General features: G+C 42.8%; 1 protein-coding gene across 2 annotated transcripts in view; it reads right to left on the reverse strand.

Moving 5' to 3' along the window:
• Window positions 1–6,348: 6,348 nt before the first annotated feature.
• The window catches only part of ILVBL (ilvB acetolactate synthase like), a 54,122-nt gene continuing 42,204 nt past the window's right edge, over window positions 6,349–18,266 (reverse strand). For both annotated transcript variants that reach the window (XM_066606754.1, XM_066606753.1), the window contains exons 9-16: window positions 17,938–18,074; window positions 15,751–15,885; window positions 15,189–15,303; window positions 14,724–14,893; window positions 11,746–11,816; window positions 11,589–11,660; window positions 10,798–10,903; window positions 6,349–9,356 (exon numbers count right to left, since the gene is read on the reverse strand). In XM_066606754.1, coding sequence (XP_066462851.1) covers window positions 9,178–9,356; window positions 10,798–10,903; window positions 11,589–11,660; window positions 11,746–11,816; window positions 14,724–14,893; window positions 15,189–15,303; window positions 15,751–15,885; window positions 17,938–18,074 — 985 coding nt within the window. In that variant the 3' untranslated portion in view covers window positions 6,349–9,177. The remainder of the gene's footprint in view (window positions 9,357–10,797; window positions 10,904–11,588; window positions 11,661–11,745; window positions 11,817–14,723; window positions 14,894–15,188; window positions 15,304–15,750; window positions 15,886–17,937; window positions 18,075–18,266) is intronic.

The following is an 18,266-nucleotide window of genomic DNA, read 5'->3' on the forward strand; positions in this document are numbered from 1 at the left end:
CCCCCATAATCTTTAGAGACGAGCGGGGGGATACTCGGCTAAGGCACTACTCGCTCGAGTAATGTGCCTTAGCGAGTACACTCGCTCGTCTCTATTCAGAACCATTCAGATTCCCACGCTCCCGCGAGAATCTGAACAATAATCGTCCCTTGTAAAGGCATGCAGTGACTGAATGAGAATTGTTCAGTTTCTGCATACAGAAAACTGAATGACATGCCATTCAGTGTAAACATCAGTCATTCAGTTTTGAACAACTGTCTGCTTACTGTGAATAGTGGCGGGCAGGGGAGCGTTCTCCCTGCCGGCAGTGCTGTGAGCAATGCCAGTGATACTCGCTCCTGTGTAACAGCACAGGAGCGAGCCTCACTGGGACAAGCTGTCGGGAATCGTCTGCCCTACAGTTTGCCCCGCGCCATGTGTTAGAGCGTGAGCTCAAATGGAGCACAAAGTGTCTGAAAAAAGTTAAGAAATACATTCAACACACGTCATTCACTGTAATAGAAATATACAGGAGTCAGGGAGATTTTAATATGATTCTGTAATTACAAATGTTCAATAATTTACAAAGATTACAGTTTTTCTACAGTATGAAAATTTTAAAATCATTTAGTCCTAAAGATATTAAAATAGATTTAACAGCATTATGTCACATGTGAGCACCACAAAATGAATGCAAGATTAGACAATGATCTGTAACCTGTGCTTCTCTAGCTGCTGCACAACTACAACTCCCAACGTGCCCAGACCATACTGGGTGCTGTAGTTTGGTGACAGGCGGAGCCCCAGGCTGCAGACCACTGATCGAGGCAATAAACAAGCCTTTATAAAGGCCAATCTTAAGTAGAGATTCGTTTAAAGGAACGCTCGAATAAAAACGGATACACTGGGATACGCCTAATGCAAACTGAGGAGAGCGATGTAGGACACTGGGATTCCCTCCTTGGTGATCCTTGAATCCCGGCACCATGCCAGTTTTGCTTGGAGCGCTCCTTTAATGTGCATCTGCTACACTGCTATGCGGTTAGTGTTTAGTGAGCCAAGGCTTACAAGCTTAATTAAGTGGACCAAGCCCCACTGGCCAATTAAATGCCCCTTCAAGAGGTTGTAGCACGATCACATTTGCTGATTGGTGGGAGTCCGCCACCAATCCCATCCATGCTTGTGCGACTGTCAGTCCATTCAGTCTCCTCCTTACTGAGGAGACTAAATGGAGTGACGCTACTCTATTCCGTTTCAATAGGACTGTCAAAGATAGCCAAGCTGTCAGCCCTATTGTAATAAATGTAGCACCGACAACGCAAGCTCGGCCAGCGCTGCATTCCTTATGATGTCACTGCGGGGCAAGAAGTGACCCCAGAGAGAGGCAGAGGGGGACAAGGGACCTTTATTCTTGAGATCGATAGAAGTCTTACCAATCAGCAAGTTATCGCCCATCCTGTGCATAGGGGATTATTTGTGATCCTGGTACAACCCCAAGGGCAGGTGTCCTTTAACAAACAAAAACAATGAAAAAAAGTAGTTTCACAGGAATGCACATTAGTAAGAATATTAAGGAATAAGACAATAAGGGCAGTTAAAAGTTGAAGAAATTGGGGAAAAGTCTGCAACCTACCATATATCCGTTATAATACTGGTGTTTTCTTATGTGACAGAGGAAGCTTCGAGTCCCCTCAGGCACTGATGTCACGGTGTGACTGCTGCCTCTACACCTCCTATCTTCCTTCAGTACCTTGCATTGATTGTGAAGCTTCACCTCTGATAACCACAAGCAAAATTGCCAGCAAGTGTAAAGTTCAGCCTCTTATTAATATACTCAAATAGGGTTTTAATTTAATGTTCAGTTTGTTTTCCCTTCTTGATTTCTAGAATCCAGCAAGAAGCAGGCTGAATGCTGCCATTAACAGGTTCTATTAAATGTTTTTAAGTTCTCTTAACGGGTTCTCTGACTTCTAGCTGTTCTGCTGCAGAAACTAGACAGCGCCGTACATTATGCAGTGGTCCAGGTTGGCATTGTAGGCTGAAGCCCATTCAATTCAATAGGCTACTGTGTAAGGTATGAAACGGTTAGCTTTTTGCAGCAAAATGGATAGAAGTGTGGGAATTCACTTCAAATGAATGTTTGGTTTTGTTTGTCATAGTCCTAAAACAAACTGTAATCTGATGACCTCAGTAATTTGTGGGGAATCGTTGCCGCAATGCTTGAACTTTACAGGTTACCAGTGTCATCTGCATTGTTCAACTCCATCCTCTTGAGACGAACAATGAAAACGCCAGAACCACCAGAATCGGCACATGCCTGATCAGAGTGGCACCAGATGGACCCCGGTGACTATTATGGGGTCCTTCCAACATGCGGACTAAAATTTTCCTGGATAAAATAGCACTTGCGCTGGTGGCCCGAAATAAAGTCATTAATTCGTGAAGACGTCCAGGATTAATTTTATCTTGCTTTTAAAAATATGTTGGGAATGAAAAGTTACGGCACTTACCAATGCAAGTGTTTATTAAAAAAAACCATAACCTATACATTGTGTCCCTTTATTAACCCCTATAGGACCAGTTTTGGTCCTAAAAGGAGCAGACACTTTTTTAGGGATTTTACCCATATGGTAGATTTACGGCCCCATTTATTTTCTTTTAGCTACCAAAATTACTTTAGATGCATTTTTTCTGTGATCTACAGGGCTATTATTTAAATATCTTTATTCAATCGATTTTTTTCCCGTTTTTTTTTAGTCTTATCGTGGGTAAGAAGCTAAGAATTTTTTTCTATTTATATTGGTTTTGTTAACTATATGCTAAACTTAAGTATCAAACGGGTTCCTCATTTCTTTTCAGAGGTTTTGTTATGCAATATGTATAGTTTTGGATTACCGGACACATATGGCGACGGTTTTGGTTGGTGTCGGGTCTTTCTTTTTTATGTATATATATTTTATTCTGTAGTTTTGTTTTTAAACTTATTTTTGTAACTTTTTTTTAAGCATGTATGACACCGATGACGTCATAAAACCTCTGGGGGTCATTCACATTGTCTTTTTTTTATTTCACGCTTTTCCACTGTAGCTGGGGCATCCATAGGAGCCCAAGTTACAGGGAAAAACATCCCCCTGTAGTAACAATAGTCACTACCAGAGCTGATCAGGGTCTGCAAGGACCTGCAGCTCTGCTCTAACAGGGCGCACCTGGCGGTCATGTGATACTTTCACTTTTTAGTACATTGAACTCATTAAGTACTATGTACCTGGGAAAGGAGAACAGAGAAGCTATTAAAAACAGTTTCTCCCTTCTCCTCTGGGTCTTCTGCAATGTCAGACAGCCGAGGGCCCAATCTGCTTGACTGCAGGAGCAAAGGCTTTAATCCCTCATCGTACAGCTGTTATTGGCAGGGATTAAAGCCCAGAACCACGTGCCGTATTTTTACCATGCTTGGTCCTTAAGGGGTTAAAATTAGTGGTAATAAACATTACCTTGTTAAAGTGCCCGTACACACAGCAGTTCTCTGATGAAAATGTGGGCAAAGACTCACTGACTGCAGTGCGGTACCTGGTTCTGTCAAACAATGACAGGCTCAGGTGCCTTCTGGCAACCAGCAGACCCCCACCTGTGTTTGCTGCAGATAACAACTGCATGTATGGACACCATTAATCAAACTATTTGCATAATTATATGCAGGCCGCATAAGGCAGCAATATCCAAGCTGCGGCTTTTCAGCTTTTGCAAAGCTACCAACTCCAAGCATGTCTGGATGCTGGAAATTGCTGGTTTGCAACAACTGAAGAGGCACTGCTTCAGTATTCAAGTGTTAGGGTACTTTTATATATAGTGAGGAATCTTTCGCCTGAGCGAACAATGAAAGTTCAGTTTATGCCGTGGATTTTCTCTGCAGTGTGTGGATAAGATTCTAAAGTCCCATCCAGCTGTAAATGCTGCAGATTTCCCGCAGTCAATTCCACTGCTGAAGATCTGAAGTATTTCTGACCGGTGTGAACTTCCCCCAGCAAGGTCATTTTTATTTATTTTTCTGCAAACTGGAAAAGTAAATGAGAACAGTAAAAACAAAGATATATTACAAAGATGCTGAATTTACAGTCGCTCACTACATTTTTGTCCAAGGTGAAGCTTCACTTTGCAGAACCAGAGACATGTTGGTTTGCCCTTAATTCTAGCACATCATTTATTAGCATGATCAGGGCAGGTTTCCATCCTCTGTCACAAGGCCAGTTCTATTCACCGACAGCAAACAAAATGTTTCCATGTGCGGTTATGGTATTTTTGTTGTTGTTGAAATACAGTTCTATGGCCTCTGGATGTGAGTAAGGATGTTTGCTGTTCAGTGTCCGCAAGCAAAAATCTTAAAAATGGTGAAGAACTGATAAATTATATTAAAAAAGTAAATTCTAATGATTTATGGCTGTGGAAGTAAATGTAGCCATAAAAGTCTCAATTAAATCCAAAATGAAAATTGTGACAACTCTGTAAATAGTCAACTCCTATTGATTTGTGCCTAAAGTTCCTGCTTGTCTGTACGGTTACACACTATACACAACCCCTGTGTAGCCTGTTCCTGCAGTTAATATTGCTATTCACGGTTCACTTTCTTCTTGCTAAATTACCAAGTATATGTTAGAAGTAGTTGAAAACCGATGAATGGCAATATGAATGAAGGATCTGACTACGCTGGGTTTGTTTGTAGTCTGTAACCATGGAAACAAATAGGAAGAACAGAGAAAAGATTTTTTTTTTTTTTTAAATCTGTCTCCATGGTTACAGACTACAAACAAACCAAGTGTAGTCTGATCCTGCAGTTAACATTGCGATCCATCCCTCACATCCCTATCACTAAAATACATATGGTAGATTAGCAAGAAGTAGGGAACTGATGGATTTCTACTATGACTGCCGGATCTGACTACACAAGGTTTGTTTGTAGTCTGTAACCATGGAGACGCATAGGTCTGGATAGCGGCTGTAGGCACAAAGCAATAGATTTTTTTTTTTTTTTAAACTGAAGATTATTTGCGAAGTTGCTTTGTTTTTCATTTTGGATTCTTTGGCAAAAATGGCTGCAGTAGTGAACTTTCTCTTTAAGCTTTGTTTACATAAAACAAGAAAATCTGATTAATCAACTTCTGCAAAACTTAAGTTCTCTCTCATATACTGCATATAAAACACACAAATAAAACATGTTAATTTCAGTTATTAAATAGCAAACCCGTAATTAGCATCTCAGTTATCATCAAAGGATCATGGCAAATTACTTAAAAAAAAATGGCAAGAATAAAATACTGACAATCAGAGGAAGTTTTGGTTTGAACTTGTGTGCACAGTTTTTACCTGAGAAAAGCTTGTGTACCACATTCAATGTTGTTCAGCCGTTAGTAAAGAAAAAGCTGTATAACTTCTCCCCAAAACCAAACCACGCTCTTCATATAACCGTGGAACAGTATGTGCTGCATTAGTGTCAACCACTCAGCTGATAAGGGAGATGGAATAAATCCTCCACAGCGCCACCTATTGGAAGGCAGCATTCCTTCAAGTCAAAGTCAGACTTCTTATACAAGCCTTGTTACAATGACCGGGAATTACAAGCAAAGCCAGACTCCATGTACGTACAGCTGTTTCAGGGTTTTTGCCCTTCATCAGTGTACAGTAGGAGTCTGGCTTTGCTAGTGAGAGGCCTGGGACGGGGGTCCAGGCTTTGCTTTTAATTCCCGGTCATTGTAACAAGGCTTGTATAAAAAGTCTGACCTTGACTTGAAGGAATGCTGCCTTTTAATAGGTGGCACTGTGGAGGATTTATTCCATCTCCCTTATTTGCATATTACCCAGAGGAGCGTGCATGGCCATTTGAGTCTCCTTACTTAGTTTATAGTATATAGTTGCTCTCCCTAAGGAGAAAAGAGAGCGTTTCTGACCCCCTCAGCTGATAAACTATTAAAAGCTTTGCCACCGTCTAACCAATTAGATTATGACTGTAATGCATCAAGAATAACAAAAAGTACATTTTTGTAACTATTATTTACAAAAACAGTTATAGCATTTGCTAGCTACAGCTCCAGTGCCATGTCTTTAAGTGTTACTTTCTCCATCTTTCCCATTTTCTACTGGCTGTAGATTGGCAAGAGGAGATCAACTACACAGACACGCAGTTTGTTTATAGGCCAGAGATCCATAGATCTGCATTGGGGCTGTAAACATAAAACTGAGGTAGCTCTTTAAATCATTACTTTTGCAAAGTTGCATCATTTTAGAAATGCTTTAAGGGTTTTTTTCATTAAAAATTTTTTTTTTTAAAAACCCAATACTTACCCATTCCTCCCCAAGCAGTCTTCTTACCACATCTTCTCCTCACTGATCTTCTCCTGGCTCCTGCGGTCCCCCGGGTCATGCTACCACAAGCCAGACGGATCCTCTTTTTCTCGTTATGATGCATCCATTCTCTGCATTCTTCTTCCGGCAGGTCATTCTACCCAGTCACTAGTGACATAATGTTCACTACCTAGGAAGGAATGTCGATCTATTGCAGAGACTGCACATGCGCGCTGTCTAACTGCGAGAGTTCATATACTACTGCAGAGAAAAGCGCACATGCGCACTCCCAACTAGGATATGAATGCTACGTCACTAGTGCAAGAGAGAGACTGTAGAGAATGGACGCTTGGTCACTGGAACAAGAAATCGGCCAGCTTTCCGTTAGGTGAACTGGGGGAACTGCAGGAGCCGGGAGAAGATCGGAGAGGAGAAGATGTGGTCAGAAGACAGACAGGGGAGGAGGCAAGTATAGAATTTTTTGTTTTCTAATGACAGAACCGTTTTAAAGCAATATAAAAAAGGTTGCAAAGGTGGTCATAGCCTTTAAGGGTTTCTGTGTCATGGGGCGATATCCCATTTCCTGTACTGGCACTATAGCTGAGGAACAAATATGCAAATCAGTCGAAAAACTAACTTCCTACAAGTTGTTCTCATCTGATCAGCTGTTAGAAAAACTCTTCTGCTAAGGCTCAAAAGGGAAAGAGGTCTTCCTTCTTAAATGGATTGTGCCAAGATTGCAAGGTATTCCCTATTCACAAGATAAGAGTAACTTGTAAGGGGGGGGGGGGGGGGTCTGACTGCTGGGACTCCCACCAATCCTATGAATGGAGTCCCAGTGTGTCTCAAAGTGTAGGCAGCAGCGGTCACACAGGCACTGCCACCCCATTCACTTCAATAGGGCCACTGGAGATAGCAGAATTCAAGCACTTGGCCATCTTAGGAGTAGCCCTGTTAGGGAACAACTTGCGAATCCAAATATCATGTGGATAGAAATTTACTTGTAGTTATAGCACAAGCCCTTTAATAAAGGACTCATCTCCCATCCAAGAGCTTCGACTATTAGCAAGAGTGAAGAGTAGCTGAAAAAAAAAGGAAAAGGTGTTTCTCACGCTGGAAGACCTGTTATTATCCGTGTACTGGCAGCCCATTTAATCCTGTGGGAACTGTGTAATACTTCATTTCTCCTGTGGTGGCACTGCAGAACAATTAAACACTTGCTGTCAGGTTCCCGTCCAGATTACAGTTGATCACTGGTGATCCTTGCTGTAGAACACCCTGAAATCAGCCTACAGTCAAGGGGCCCTTCTACCAACAGTAGAGCATGTCCAACGTCCACACTTAGCAAACTTATTGCAGAAATTCCGGCAAGTGAAAAATCTGTCCCATACACTGAACGGAGCCATTTTAGCAACGTGCGCATGCCATTTTCACAAACCCGTTAATAGACAGGTTTTTTCCAGTTGCAGAATTTTCTGTACCAAATCCCTGTGGCATTTTTAGCAATCCAGCAGATCAAGACAATTAAATAACATATCTGCTTTGTGATTTATGCTGTTAATTTAGAGGGAACTCATCTGATGGATTACATGTATTATATCCTTATAGCACTTGTAGTTTGTCCGATACTGAAGTCCAAATCCCCTGCATAGATTAAGATTTAATACCCAATATTCAGACTGCCTACAGATGCCACTACAGGAAGCTTTACCGTATATGGTTTAGACAGAACTCCACACTGTATACACTGAGCTCCCCCTAGTGGTGACTGCAGACAGACTGAACGGTAGGTTTTAAATAAATGCCTGTGCAACAGATTTGGAGCTCTGCATTAGGAAAATGGAACTCTAACCACTAAAGATACAGGGAGATTTACAAGTCAGGGCATCTGGAATATCTTCTGAATGAAAAGAAATACAAGTAAGAAGCTTGTGGAACACTTAGATGGGTGGGGGAGGGGGTGGGTTGACATTTTGGCCCTATGGTCATGCCTGATGTCCATCTTGGTGGCAGCCATCTGGGATTCAGCCCAAGAAATATCAATGGAACAGCAGGGTCATGGGATACATGATTTAAGGGTAGATTTTTGTCAAGCCATGGAGAATTCAGTCATTTTTTCTATACTTGCAACCATTTTTGGGTTAACAGTGATGTGATGTTGAGTATTAATAAAGTTATATTAAATTATGTTGTATGGTAAACACTAAATCGCATCTCTTTTCAGGTAACAGAAGGTGCGGTTAACAGTCCAGGACAGAATTGAGATCATCCTGATGGTCGGTAACAGAAGTTCATGTGAGGTGGCCGAAACTTTCAATCAAGAACCCCTTGGAGGACAGCCAACGAGTGCAGGAACTGTTAGGGAAAGTGGTAGCGTCCAGGACAAACCTAGAACTGGTCATCCAAGTAGTGTTTCTGATTCCCAGATGTTGATAGCTGTGCTAGCTGTTCTCACAAGGAGTCCACAGAAAAGAATCAGCAGGCGGGCATTTAAGCATGGTGTGAGTCAACCAGCTGTTGGAAGAATCGACAAGGCATAAAAGAGCGGCACCCATACAAACTGCAGCAGCAACAGAAGTGTTTCTTACTTGTATCTCTTTTCGTTTAGTAGACATTCGTGGTGGCCCTGACCTTTGAATCACTCTGTATATATAAAAACTATCAGCTCAGAACGTTAGAACTTTAAAAAAAAAACATGGAGTTAAAAGGTGGAGATTCTTGTGAAACCTCTCTTTGAGCCATGTACAGATACTCACAATTGCTAGAAGTTCATAAGGAACAGGTAGAGGATCTAATACTGGGCTCATGGAGTTTAGCCATTCACATAGGTCTAGTATCTGAATACTGCTCTCGATAGCTACTGGTTTATACAGAGATGGAGCCTTCTCGGAAATTTGTTTTCCCTATTAGTACATTAATCAGTGCCGCTTTTCCTTTCTTAGCTGTGTCTTGAGCATCTTTGATGATGTCTGATATTCTGTCTTCATCTTGCCGAGTCACCAGGAAACCTTTACCACCAAAACCATCTGCCACAACATGGTAATCTGCAAAGGAATTAATGATGATGGGAAACAATCAGCCATCTTGTAATGAGACATGGCTTAGCTGAACGTCTACGATACAGTGGAGTAAGTTAATACCTGCAATGTCAGCAGGGAGATTTCAGCTCTGAAGTACAACAGGCTATATAACCCAGTAGAAGAGAAGTAATGCATTTAAAAAAGGGACTTAACACTTCTAGTGGATTTAGTCATGGGTTAGGTGGCCATTAGCTTATAATAGGTGATACAACGAAATACATAATTGTGGGAGTCACCATAGCCGAACCTTCACTAATAGATAAGAGGGTTGCATTAGTAAAAATCATCAAATATACACATAACATGGTAGTTGTAATGTCAATTTACAAGCAAGAATGATCTAAGATATAAATACCGTCCCAGCGTGCCGCCACCGCTCACCCGCTACTGGGGATGGAGTCAGGCGTTGCTGTCATCCGCATCCTCTGCACTCTGCTCGCTTCCAGGTTTCTGCCTATAGGGCTTGCGCACGATCCCGCCCTTCCTCTTAAAGAGCCAGCACACGCTCCCTAACCTGTCCCCTTCCAATCATTTGCCTGGACCTGCTAAATTAGGCATCCACCCATAAGCACTTGGGCTCATTCTATCACTTGTGACAAAGCCCGCTTGTGTGGTCTGGTTTTGACCTTTGCTCGTGTCCTGACTATTATGACTGCTATGCTACCTGACCTCGGCATTGAATTTAAAATTCTCCCATTTGATCGCTTACTGTTCAGACATACAGCCTGTACCTGTGCTGCCAGTCCTGAGTCAGGCTCGTCCCACTGTGCACCTGTTCAGACTTTTAAGTACCATGCCTCGGCCCATTGCAGCATCTGAAGCCACATTACTTGGAGGGGCTAAGTTGCTTCCACCTCCATTAGATCACAAAGTGGTGAGTGCAAGGCAGATCCATAGCAGTCTATCTAACAAATTATAACTCCTTGCTTTTGCAGTATTTACAAGCAAAGGCTGTTTTAGTACACCCCAGGCATGATGCTCCATAGAAAGACAGCAGGCCACTACATTTTGCCGACGGACCCTTGAGGCGGTTGGTCTGCCATTTCCTGTGCTGTCAGTCTGCAGAGTCACCCTCCAGGAGGTACACTGTTTGTGCAAATCCCACTGACTTTTTTGGGAGTTAAAGAGCAAAATGAAGCCCGCTTGGCTGTTTCGGTAATCCCAACCAGCTCTGGTCACTTGTACAGCTGGACTGGGGGCCAGAATAGGAGATAGATGCCGAAGCCAGAAGTGGAATCTGCACACATTTGACTTTCATGGCATATCCTCTGGATAAGCGATAAAAGTCTAAGATAGGTATACTCCTATAAGTCAGCAGGGAGGTTCATAATATGACTTAGTTCCACCAGCAAGCATCAACACAGCATATAGAGTGAGGAAAAGATAAGACTCCCCCAGGTCTTACCATTATAGGCGAGACCACATGCGACGTTGCTCCCCAACATAGGAACTTGCTCTCGAGAGATCTGGCTCCAGCAGGCATCATTTCCAACAACGGCAATAATGGGAGTCTGCAAGACAGCAGATCGTACATTAAATTCTACAGTTACAAAGGAGGTTAGCACCACTTTGTATTAGTTTTTCTTCCATGTTAACATTTGCAACCATTTTTGTGCTGCAAATTTTCTTGATTAAAATTATTCTGCAGTTTTGTGTATTCAGCTACTATGCAGAACTATGTGTTTCCATGGTTACAGACTACAAACTTGTGCATAGTCTGATCCTCCTGCATTACTGCACACAGTATAAGAGAGGGCGAATGTAGCGCACAGTTTAAGGCGACAGCACATCTCATGCTTTCCTGAAACCTGCACTAACCCCACCAATGGAAATGGAGGCAAGCAAGAGGAGACTGTCTGAAATACTTCTGAATGGGGCCAACAAAGAAGGTAACACCGCGAGGTTGGGGTGTAAACCTTGCCTGGAATATTTCTATACCGGTAAGTGGTTATCCGAAAATCTAGGATAGTGGGATAACACTTTATGATCGGTGGAGGTCTCGCTACTGAGAATCCCTGGTAATCCCTTTAATTTACGTTCTATGGGGTGTCTCTGTCCACAATCTTGCTGAACATTCCCACTTTCTGCACAGCTCTGGACTATAACTCCCCTTAATGTCCCATTGTACAGCTTTTTAAAAGAAAACTTTGACTTCGGACATTAGGTTATATTATAAAGTTCAAAAACCTAGCTTACCTTATGACGTGTGTATGTGTCAAACTCTACAATGCTGTATCCCAACGAACCATCTCCATATACAACCCAAACCTTAAAAGGAAGCAGTAATGATACATCATAATACATTCAAGCTTTAAAATAAAGACTCTCTTAGGTCCACTAATAGTTCTAGTACCTCCGATTCTGGCCGACAGAGTTTGGCTCCCAAGGCAAATCCTCCTCCAACTCCCAAAGTGCCAAAAGCACCTAAAATAAAAGATAAATAAATCACTCGGTCACCTTCCTGTTCACACATATTTGCGGCTATTAAAGCCAAGTAGGATTAAAATATTGCTGTATTTGGTGATCTGAATCCACCAATGGACCAAACAGGACAATACAGCACCTAACGAAAGTCACAAGACGACAGATCAGAATTTCTCAGACATTTAAGCTCAAGCTTTTCAACCTCTGAGCTCAAGAAATTGTATCTCAGCATAGAAGATATCAAGAAAAACGTCATAGGTTTTCCATACATTAAAAAGACTTTATGTAGTTTTCTTTCCAGGTAGTTCTTCTATCAGGCCCATAGACTCTGAATGGAGCAGTAGAGCTCATGCTCGATTCATGACTGGTGGGAGTTCCAGTGGCTGGACCCCCAACAGACAGACAATTATCAGTGCCTGATTACAGGGGGTCAATTCTGGAAAAAAAACCCTTTGGGATTCGCTCTCCGTTTTTGAGGTTTGTAGAAAACACCATGAATTTCATACATTCATAGGAAGTTGTTTTTTAAAACAGGTATATGGAAAATGCCTCAAAAAAGCCAAATCTAGGTCATGCTGCATTTGAGAAAAAAAGGCAGACCAAGACAGGCGGGGATAAATGGTACAAAAAAACCCACAACAATTTGTGTAGTTCACTTTAGCACTTCTGACTGACCTATGGCCAACATCTGGCCATTGCGTCTTTGCAAAAAAAAATAAAAATAAACTTTTTTTCTTCAAAGACTGTGTGAAACCACTCTAAGGGCACGTTTACATGGAGCAGACATCGTGCGGATTTGCAACAGATTTCACTCTTTCAATGGAAGGTGTGAATTCTGCACCAAAATCCATATTAAAATTCGCATTAATGGTGTAGATTTTGATGTGGAAATTATGCGGATTTTGGAGCGGATTTGCCACGTGTTTATATATGTTCATATGAGGTTTTTAAAGGCAGCAGATTTTCTGTGTGGAATCCATAACACTTACAGTAGAAACTATCTGGAAGAGATTTTAACAAGTGTGATCCGTGTTAAGTGAAAAAAAAATATGTTCCTAAGCTACAAATTGACATGCTTTTCAATGCAGAATTTGCCCTTTGAAATGAACAGGGTGAATGCCACAGCAAATCTGCAACAGGAACTGCGACAAACATGCGGTGAAGATAAGGTACCGTATATACCGGCGTATAAGACGACTTTTGAACCCCCAAAAAAATCTGCTCTGAAGTCGGGGGTCGTCTTTTACGCCGGTAATACAAAAAAAAAAGAAAGTGTCAAAAAAAAAAAAAAATCATTACTCACCTCCCCCGGCGTTCTGCGGCGCTGCTGCAGCTGTCGCTCCCTCCTGGTCCCCGGAAGAGCATTGCTTTCTGAATGCGGGGCTTGAAATCCCCACCTCCAGAAAGCTAATACTGTGATTGGCTAACACACGCCGTCAGCCAATCATTGAATGGCTGTGATTGGCTGAAGGCGCACGAGTGTTAGTCAATCACAGCCATTCAATGATGTCATTGAATGGCTGTGATTGGCTGAAGGCACGTGTGTTAGCTAATCACAGTATTAGCTTTCTGGAGGCGGGGATTTCAAGCCCCACGTCCAGAAAGCAATGCTCTGCCGGGGACCAGGAGGGAGCGACATCCTGCAGCAGCGCCGCAGAACGCCGGGGGAGGAGAGTAATGATTTTTTATTTTTTTTGCTCTGCTGTATTCCCGGTGTATAAGGTGACAGTTGGGGGGGGGGGGGTCGTCTTATACGCCGGAATATACGGTAAGTAAATACCTGCGGATGTCATTTTTCCCTGCCGCGCGGGGAATCACCCGCAGCATGCTCCATTTTCTGCGGGTCTCCCGCACGGACGGCTCCCGCAGCCTGCGGAAGTCGTCCAGATCCGCGGTACACCCGCAGCTGAATTTCTGCTCTCCGGCGTGGGAGCGCGAGAGAGCAGGAGTTAAAAAAATATATACACACACACACGGCACGATGCTGGCGTGCCGAGCACATCCGCCGGGAAGAGGGAAAGAAGATCGGTCCGTGACGGACGGGGACCCACAGCGTCCGGACAGGTGAGTTAAATCATTTTTCAGGCCTCATGTCCGCGGGAATGGAGGGACCCACTGCGGGATTCTGCATGGAGAATCAACGCGGGCCTGAATTTCCTAGTGGACATGAGGCCTTAGGGTGAAATTCTATGGCAGGATGCAGAAAAATCTGCTGTCCTGCAGAAAATTCTGCACCAAAGTCCGCATGTCTAATGTGCAGCGTTCTGCATCAAAATATGAATTCAGCCATGCGGGCTTCTGCGACTGCAAATTCTACTGTGTTCTTTAAAAGAATTTAAATGCATGTAAAAGGTCCTTGGTTGCCAATAAAAAAATAAAAATAAAAAAAAAAAAGCAAGGAGGACCCTTTTTTCACTACTTATTTCCCACCTGACTCAAGCTCTAACTAAAAACCCTGCAATATTCCCTGGATTTTGAAAACCTTGCATTTTCTGATTTTGACATATGGTATTGGGCTGTAGAAACTCCATACGATATAGAGGTCACCATTGTTGGACCCTCTCCTGGAGCTTGCATATGGCCTCAAAGCAGCAGATGATGATGATGATGAAGTTGTTTTTGATTATGCTCTAACTCCTCAAGGACTGTGCTGAACTTCTACCATTCAAACTTAGGAGAATACTAACTGAGCATTTTGTCTCACAACATATGACCTGCTCATCATCCACAACAGAGCATGTGGTAGTTGCTATTGTCAGAACTAGATGCTTAGGGTGGTCAGGAAAGAGGTCAGAGAGGTGTGCGAAGTATCTCTGGACCCAGAAGTATGCGTTATTTCACATAGTTCTCGACAAGGCACCACGGAGATGAACATAATATGATGGCGGATTCTTAAATTACAATTACCTGGATCGAGCCACCGCAGGGGTCCCCTTGGGCGCATGATGTAAGCAGCACTGCCTACAAAGTCTCCACCGTCTGCTACAATGATGCTGTCCTCCGGTAAAGCTTCCTCCACCAGATGCAGAACTTTCAGAGGATTTAGATGCCTTTCAGTCTTCTCGTTGGCTTTTTGTCTGGAGGTGGATTTAAAAAAATAACAGATAAAATAATATATTGTAACCTCTCGCCGTGCATATGATTATTCTGCACTAATATACGCAAGCAGAAATTTTCATATTTCAACTCAACATTAAATCCATAAAGATATATGGAAGAAAAAGGCTGCACTTCCACAAATATTAGTGCAGCGGACCAAATGTCTGCCTCCACACAGAATGGATAGCAGTTATTAGTAAACGGCCCTACCGCGATAATAGCATACATCCATGCATTCCCATCTATAGCAGATAGACAAGACTGATACATTACTCGTTTGCCTTCTCTTTAGTAATGTCTCCAGCTTTAAGGCCTTCTGTCCAGTCTGAGGGACATGTGTACCCTCGGAGTCCTTCTGCAAGGCTACATATGAATGAACCAGCATCCCCTAGAAGAGAAGAACATGGTCTAAGAAATGTCTGTTCCCAACATAGTTATTTCTGACACTTGCTCCGCAGCACCCTATTCTTAAGAATACATGCTACGAAAATCTTATTTGGTCAGAAGAGACTACTAGTATTTTACGTAAGGCTACAAGCACAGAAACAGCATTCTGGGTCCATAATGCAAGCCCATACTAAACGGATCATGTGGGATCTCTGTGGGGTCTCGCACGTCCATGTGCCACCACACTGTTTCCTGCAAGCAATGCTTCTATGGTCTGGGAAATGGCATGCCACAATTTTATTATCACGGATTGAAACTCTGTTGCCCAAGGAGCCAAATACTCCCTACATGAGAAACAAAAGAGTCACTAAAGCTTTTAATGCATAGGTGTGACATTACCTGGATGAGATGGTGAATACTACAATAAGAGAGATAAAGGAACATTTACCTTGAATAGCAACAGTCGGTTTCCAAAACATATCAGAGTTCTTAAGAAGCTGGGAGCGGTCTCTGTTCACAGCTATGATCTTACTGCGTCTGTTCAATACACGGCCATAGGAAAGTCGAAAATCACACACTGTGCCTAGAAAGTGAATTTAAAGAGAAAAAGAACAGAATGATGGAGCTACTAGTACTTAGAAAAATTTGGAGGGTTTTAATTAAAATCTATGAAAATTCTGCGCTGATGAATAATACACTGCTGAAGAAAATTAAGGGAAAACTTAAATCAATCAGGACACCAGATTGTGACAAAAGAGTCAAGTCAAAAATTACCAACTTTTCTTTGTTTAATTCGTTGAGAACAAAAATGACATCAACGGCCAGTGGAAACCAAAACAGTCAACCGACTGAGGGCTGAATTCCAGATCAAACAGAAAAGAGAATTATGTGTGAATTTCACAATGACAACTCCTACCGTGGCTCTCTAGTGTATATGCCCCCCATGTGCCTCTATATGCAACATTTGGGCAGAATCTGCAAGAAGCGGTGGATGTTGTCCTGAGGTTCTTCTCCAAGACCTGGATCAAGGCATCATTGAGCACCGGACAGCTGGTGATGTTATTTGGCAGCGTCTGATATACTATATTCCAGAGTTTCTCAATTGTATTCAGGTCTGGGGAATGTGAGGACCAGTCTATGGCATCAATGTCTTCATCATTCAGGAACTGCTTACACACTCTGGCACCATGAGGCCAGGCATTGCCCTACAGTAGAAGAAACCCAGGGCCCCCTGCATCATTGTAAATTCTTGCCATGGCTCCAAGGATTTCATCCTGGTAACTAACAGCAATATTCCAGTACCAAAGGCTATTACTTTCCAAGGATATGTCTCTCACTCCAGACCATCACTGATCCACTGCCAAACTGGTCATGCTGGATGCTGCAGCTACTGTGTTTCCCTGATAATAAGAGCTACCTTGATAATAAGCCCTATCCCGGTTTTTGGGGGAGGCTTAAAATATAAGCCCTTCCCCCGAAAATTAACCCTAGCTAACCTACATGAAAAAAATAAAATAAAAAACATTAATACTCACCTGGTCGGCGGCATCCCAGTGCCTCACAATGGTCTCCGGCAGCCCTGCGGCAAGCTGCAGTGTCCTCCGCGCTGACATATCAGTTTCTTTCTGGTGACGGGGCTTTGAATAGCCAACCTCCAGCAAAGCGAGCGCTGTGATTGGATCGAGCACCAGCCAATCACACCTGGCGTTTGATTATTCACAGCCATTCAGTGAATGATATCACTGAATGGCTGCGATTGGCTCATCGAGCCCTGGCTGCGACTGGCTGAGGCGCCGACAATAATTACATCACCTGTGCAATACTGAGGAAATCCCTAAAACATGACCTGTTGGGCGTCCCTGAGGACTGGAGTTCGGAAACACTGCACTAGAGGGTGCCAGGCCCTTACGCCATTTTCATGGAGTCAGTTTCTGACAGTTTAGTCAAAACTATGTAGACCAATATCCAGCCTACTGGAGGTCATTTTGTGGGAGTGCTCCCCTTGTTCCTCATGTAACGGCCCATGTCCTGTTATCTGTTCCATGATGTTGAAGCTGTGATGAGAGACACAGCAAACCTTGTGACAAAACACATGGATGTGCCATCCTGTAGGCACAGGACTACCTGTGCAACTTGATTGATCTGTGTTTCAAGCTACCAGTAGTGATAAGGACACTAGCAAAAGTACAGAATGATCAATAAGGAAGGATAAGAAGAGAAGAATTATCTGTGGCCACCACTTGCTTTCTGGGGGTTGTCTTGCTTTGATGCAAATGAAAGTGACAACTGAGAATACCTGAGAGGCAACAGCAAGTGAAATAGATTCATAATCGGGTCTGCTTTCTGACTGGCCATACTGATATTTCTTAAGTTGAAGTGACTTGGGGTTATACTATAACGCTTAAGGCTGCTATTACATGGCGGTGTTTCTAACCAGAAAGAGAAGAAGAGACGATTTCATCTGGCACCAGAATTCATTATAGTGAATGACCTAACAATTCCAGGTGCCGGACACAATCAGCGTAGCTCCGCCTATGTTTTGCAGGAGGGAAACTCTAGTGTTAATAGGACACCAATTGTTACTTTCAATTTTTTGGAGTAGTGTATTATTGTTCTAGAGGTTGAAGCTCCTTACCAGCCAGTATCACCAAATCGGCGTCCTTAAGAGCATCCCTACGGTTCTGACGGATGTGGATGGGGCTGTCTCTTCCTAGCATCCCTCTGGCCATTCCACCCAAGAAACACGGAATACCCAAAGATTCCAAAACCTTCCTGAAGAACAAGAAAAACATATATTTAGTTCCATTATAGAAAAGTCTTATTAGTAACCAGGGTCTCAAAGTTTAAAGGTGGTTGAACAGTTACTCGCTGAAACAAGGCTTCTCCAACATTTTCTGGCGTTTTCTCTTCTTGACCTGTATTGGGCTTTTATATGTAAAATAACCATTTTGGTGGGTACAAACA

Source organism: Eleutherodactylus coqui, chromosome 6 (genome assembly GCF_035609145.1).
Source record: "Eleutherodactylus coqui strain aEleCoq1 chromosome 6, aEleCoq1.hap1, whole genome shotgun sequence".
Lineage (NCBI taxonomy): Eukaryota > Metazoa > Chordata > Amphibia > Anura > Eleutherodactylidae > Eleutherodactylus > Eleutherodactylus coqui.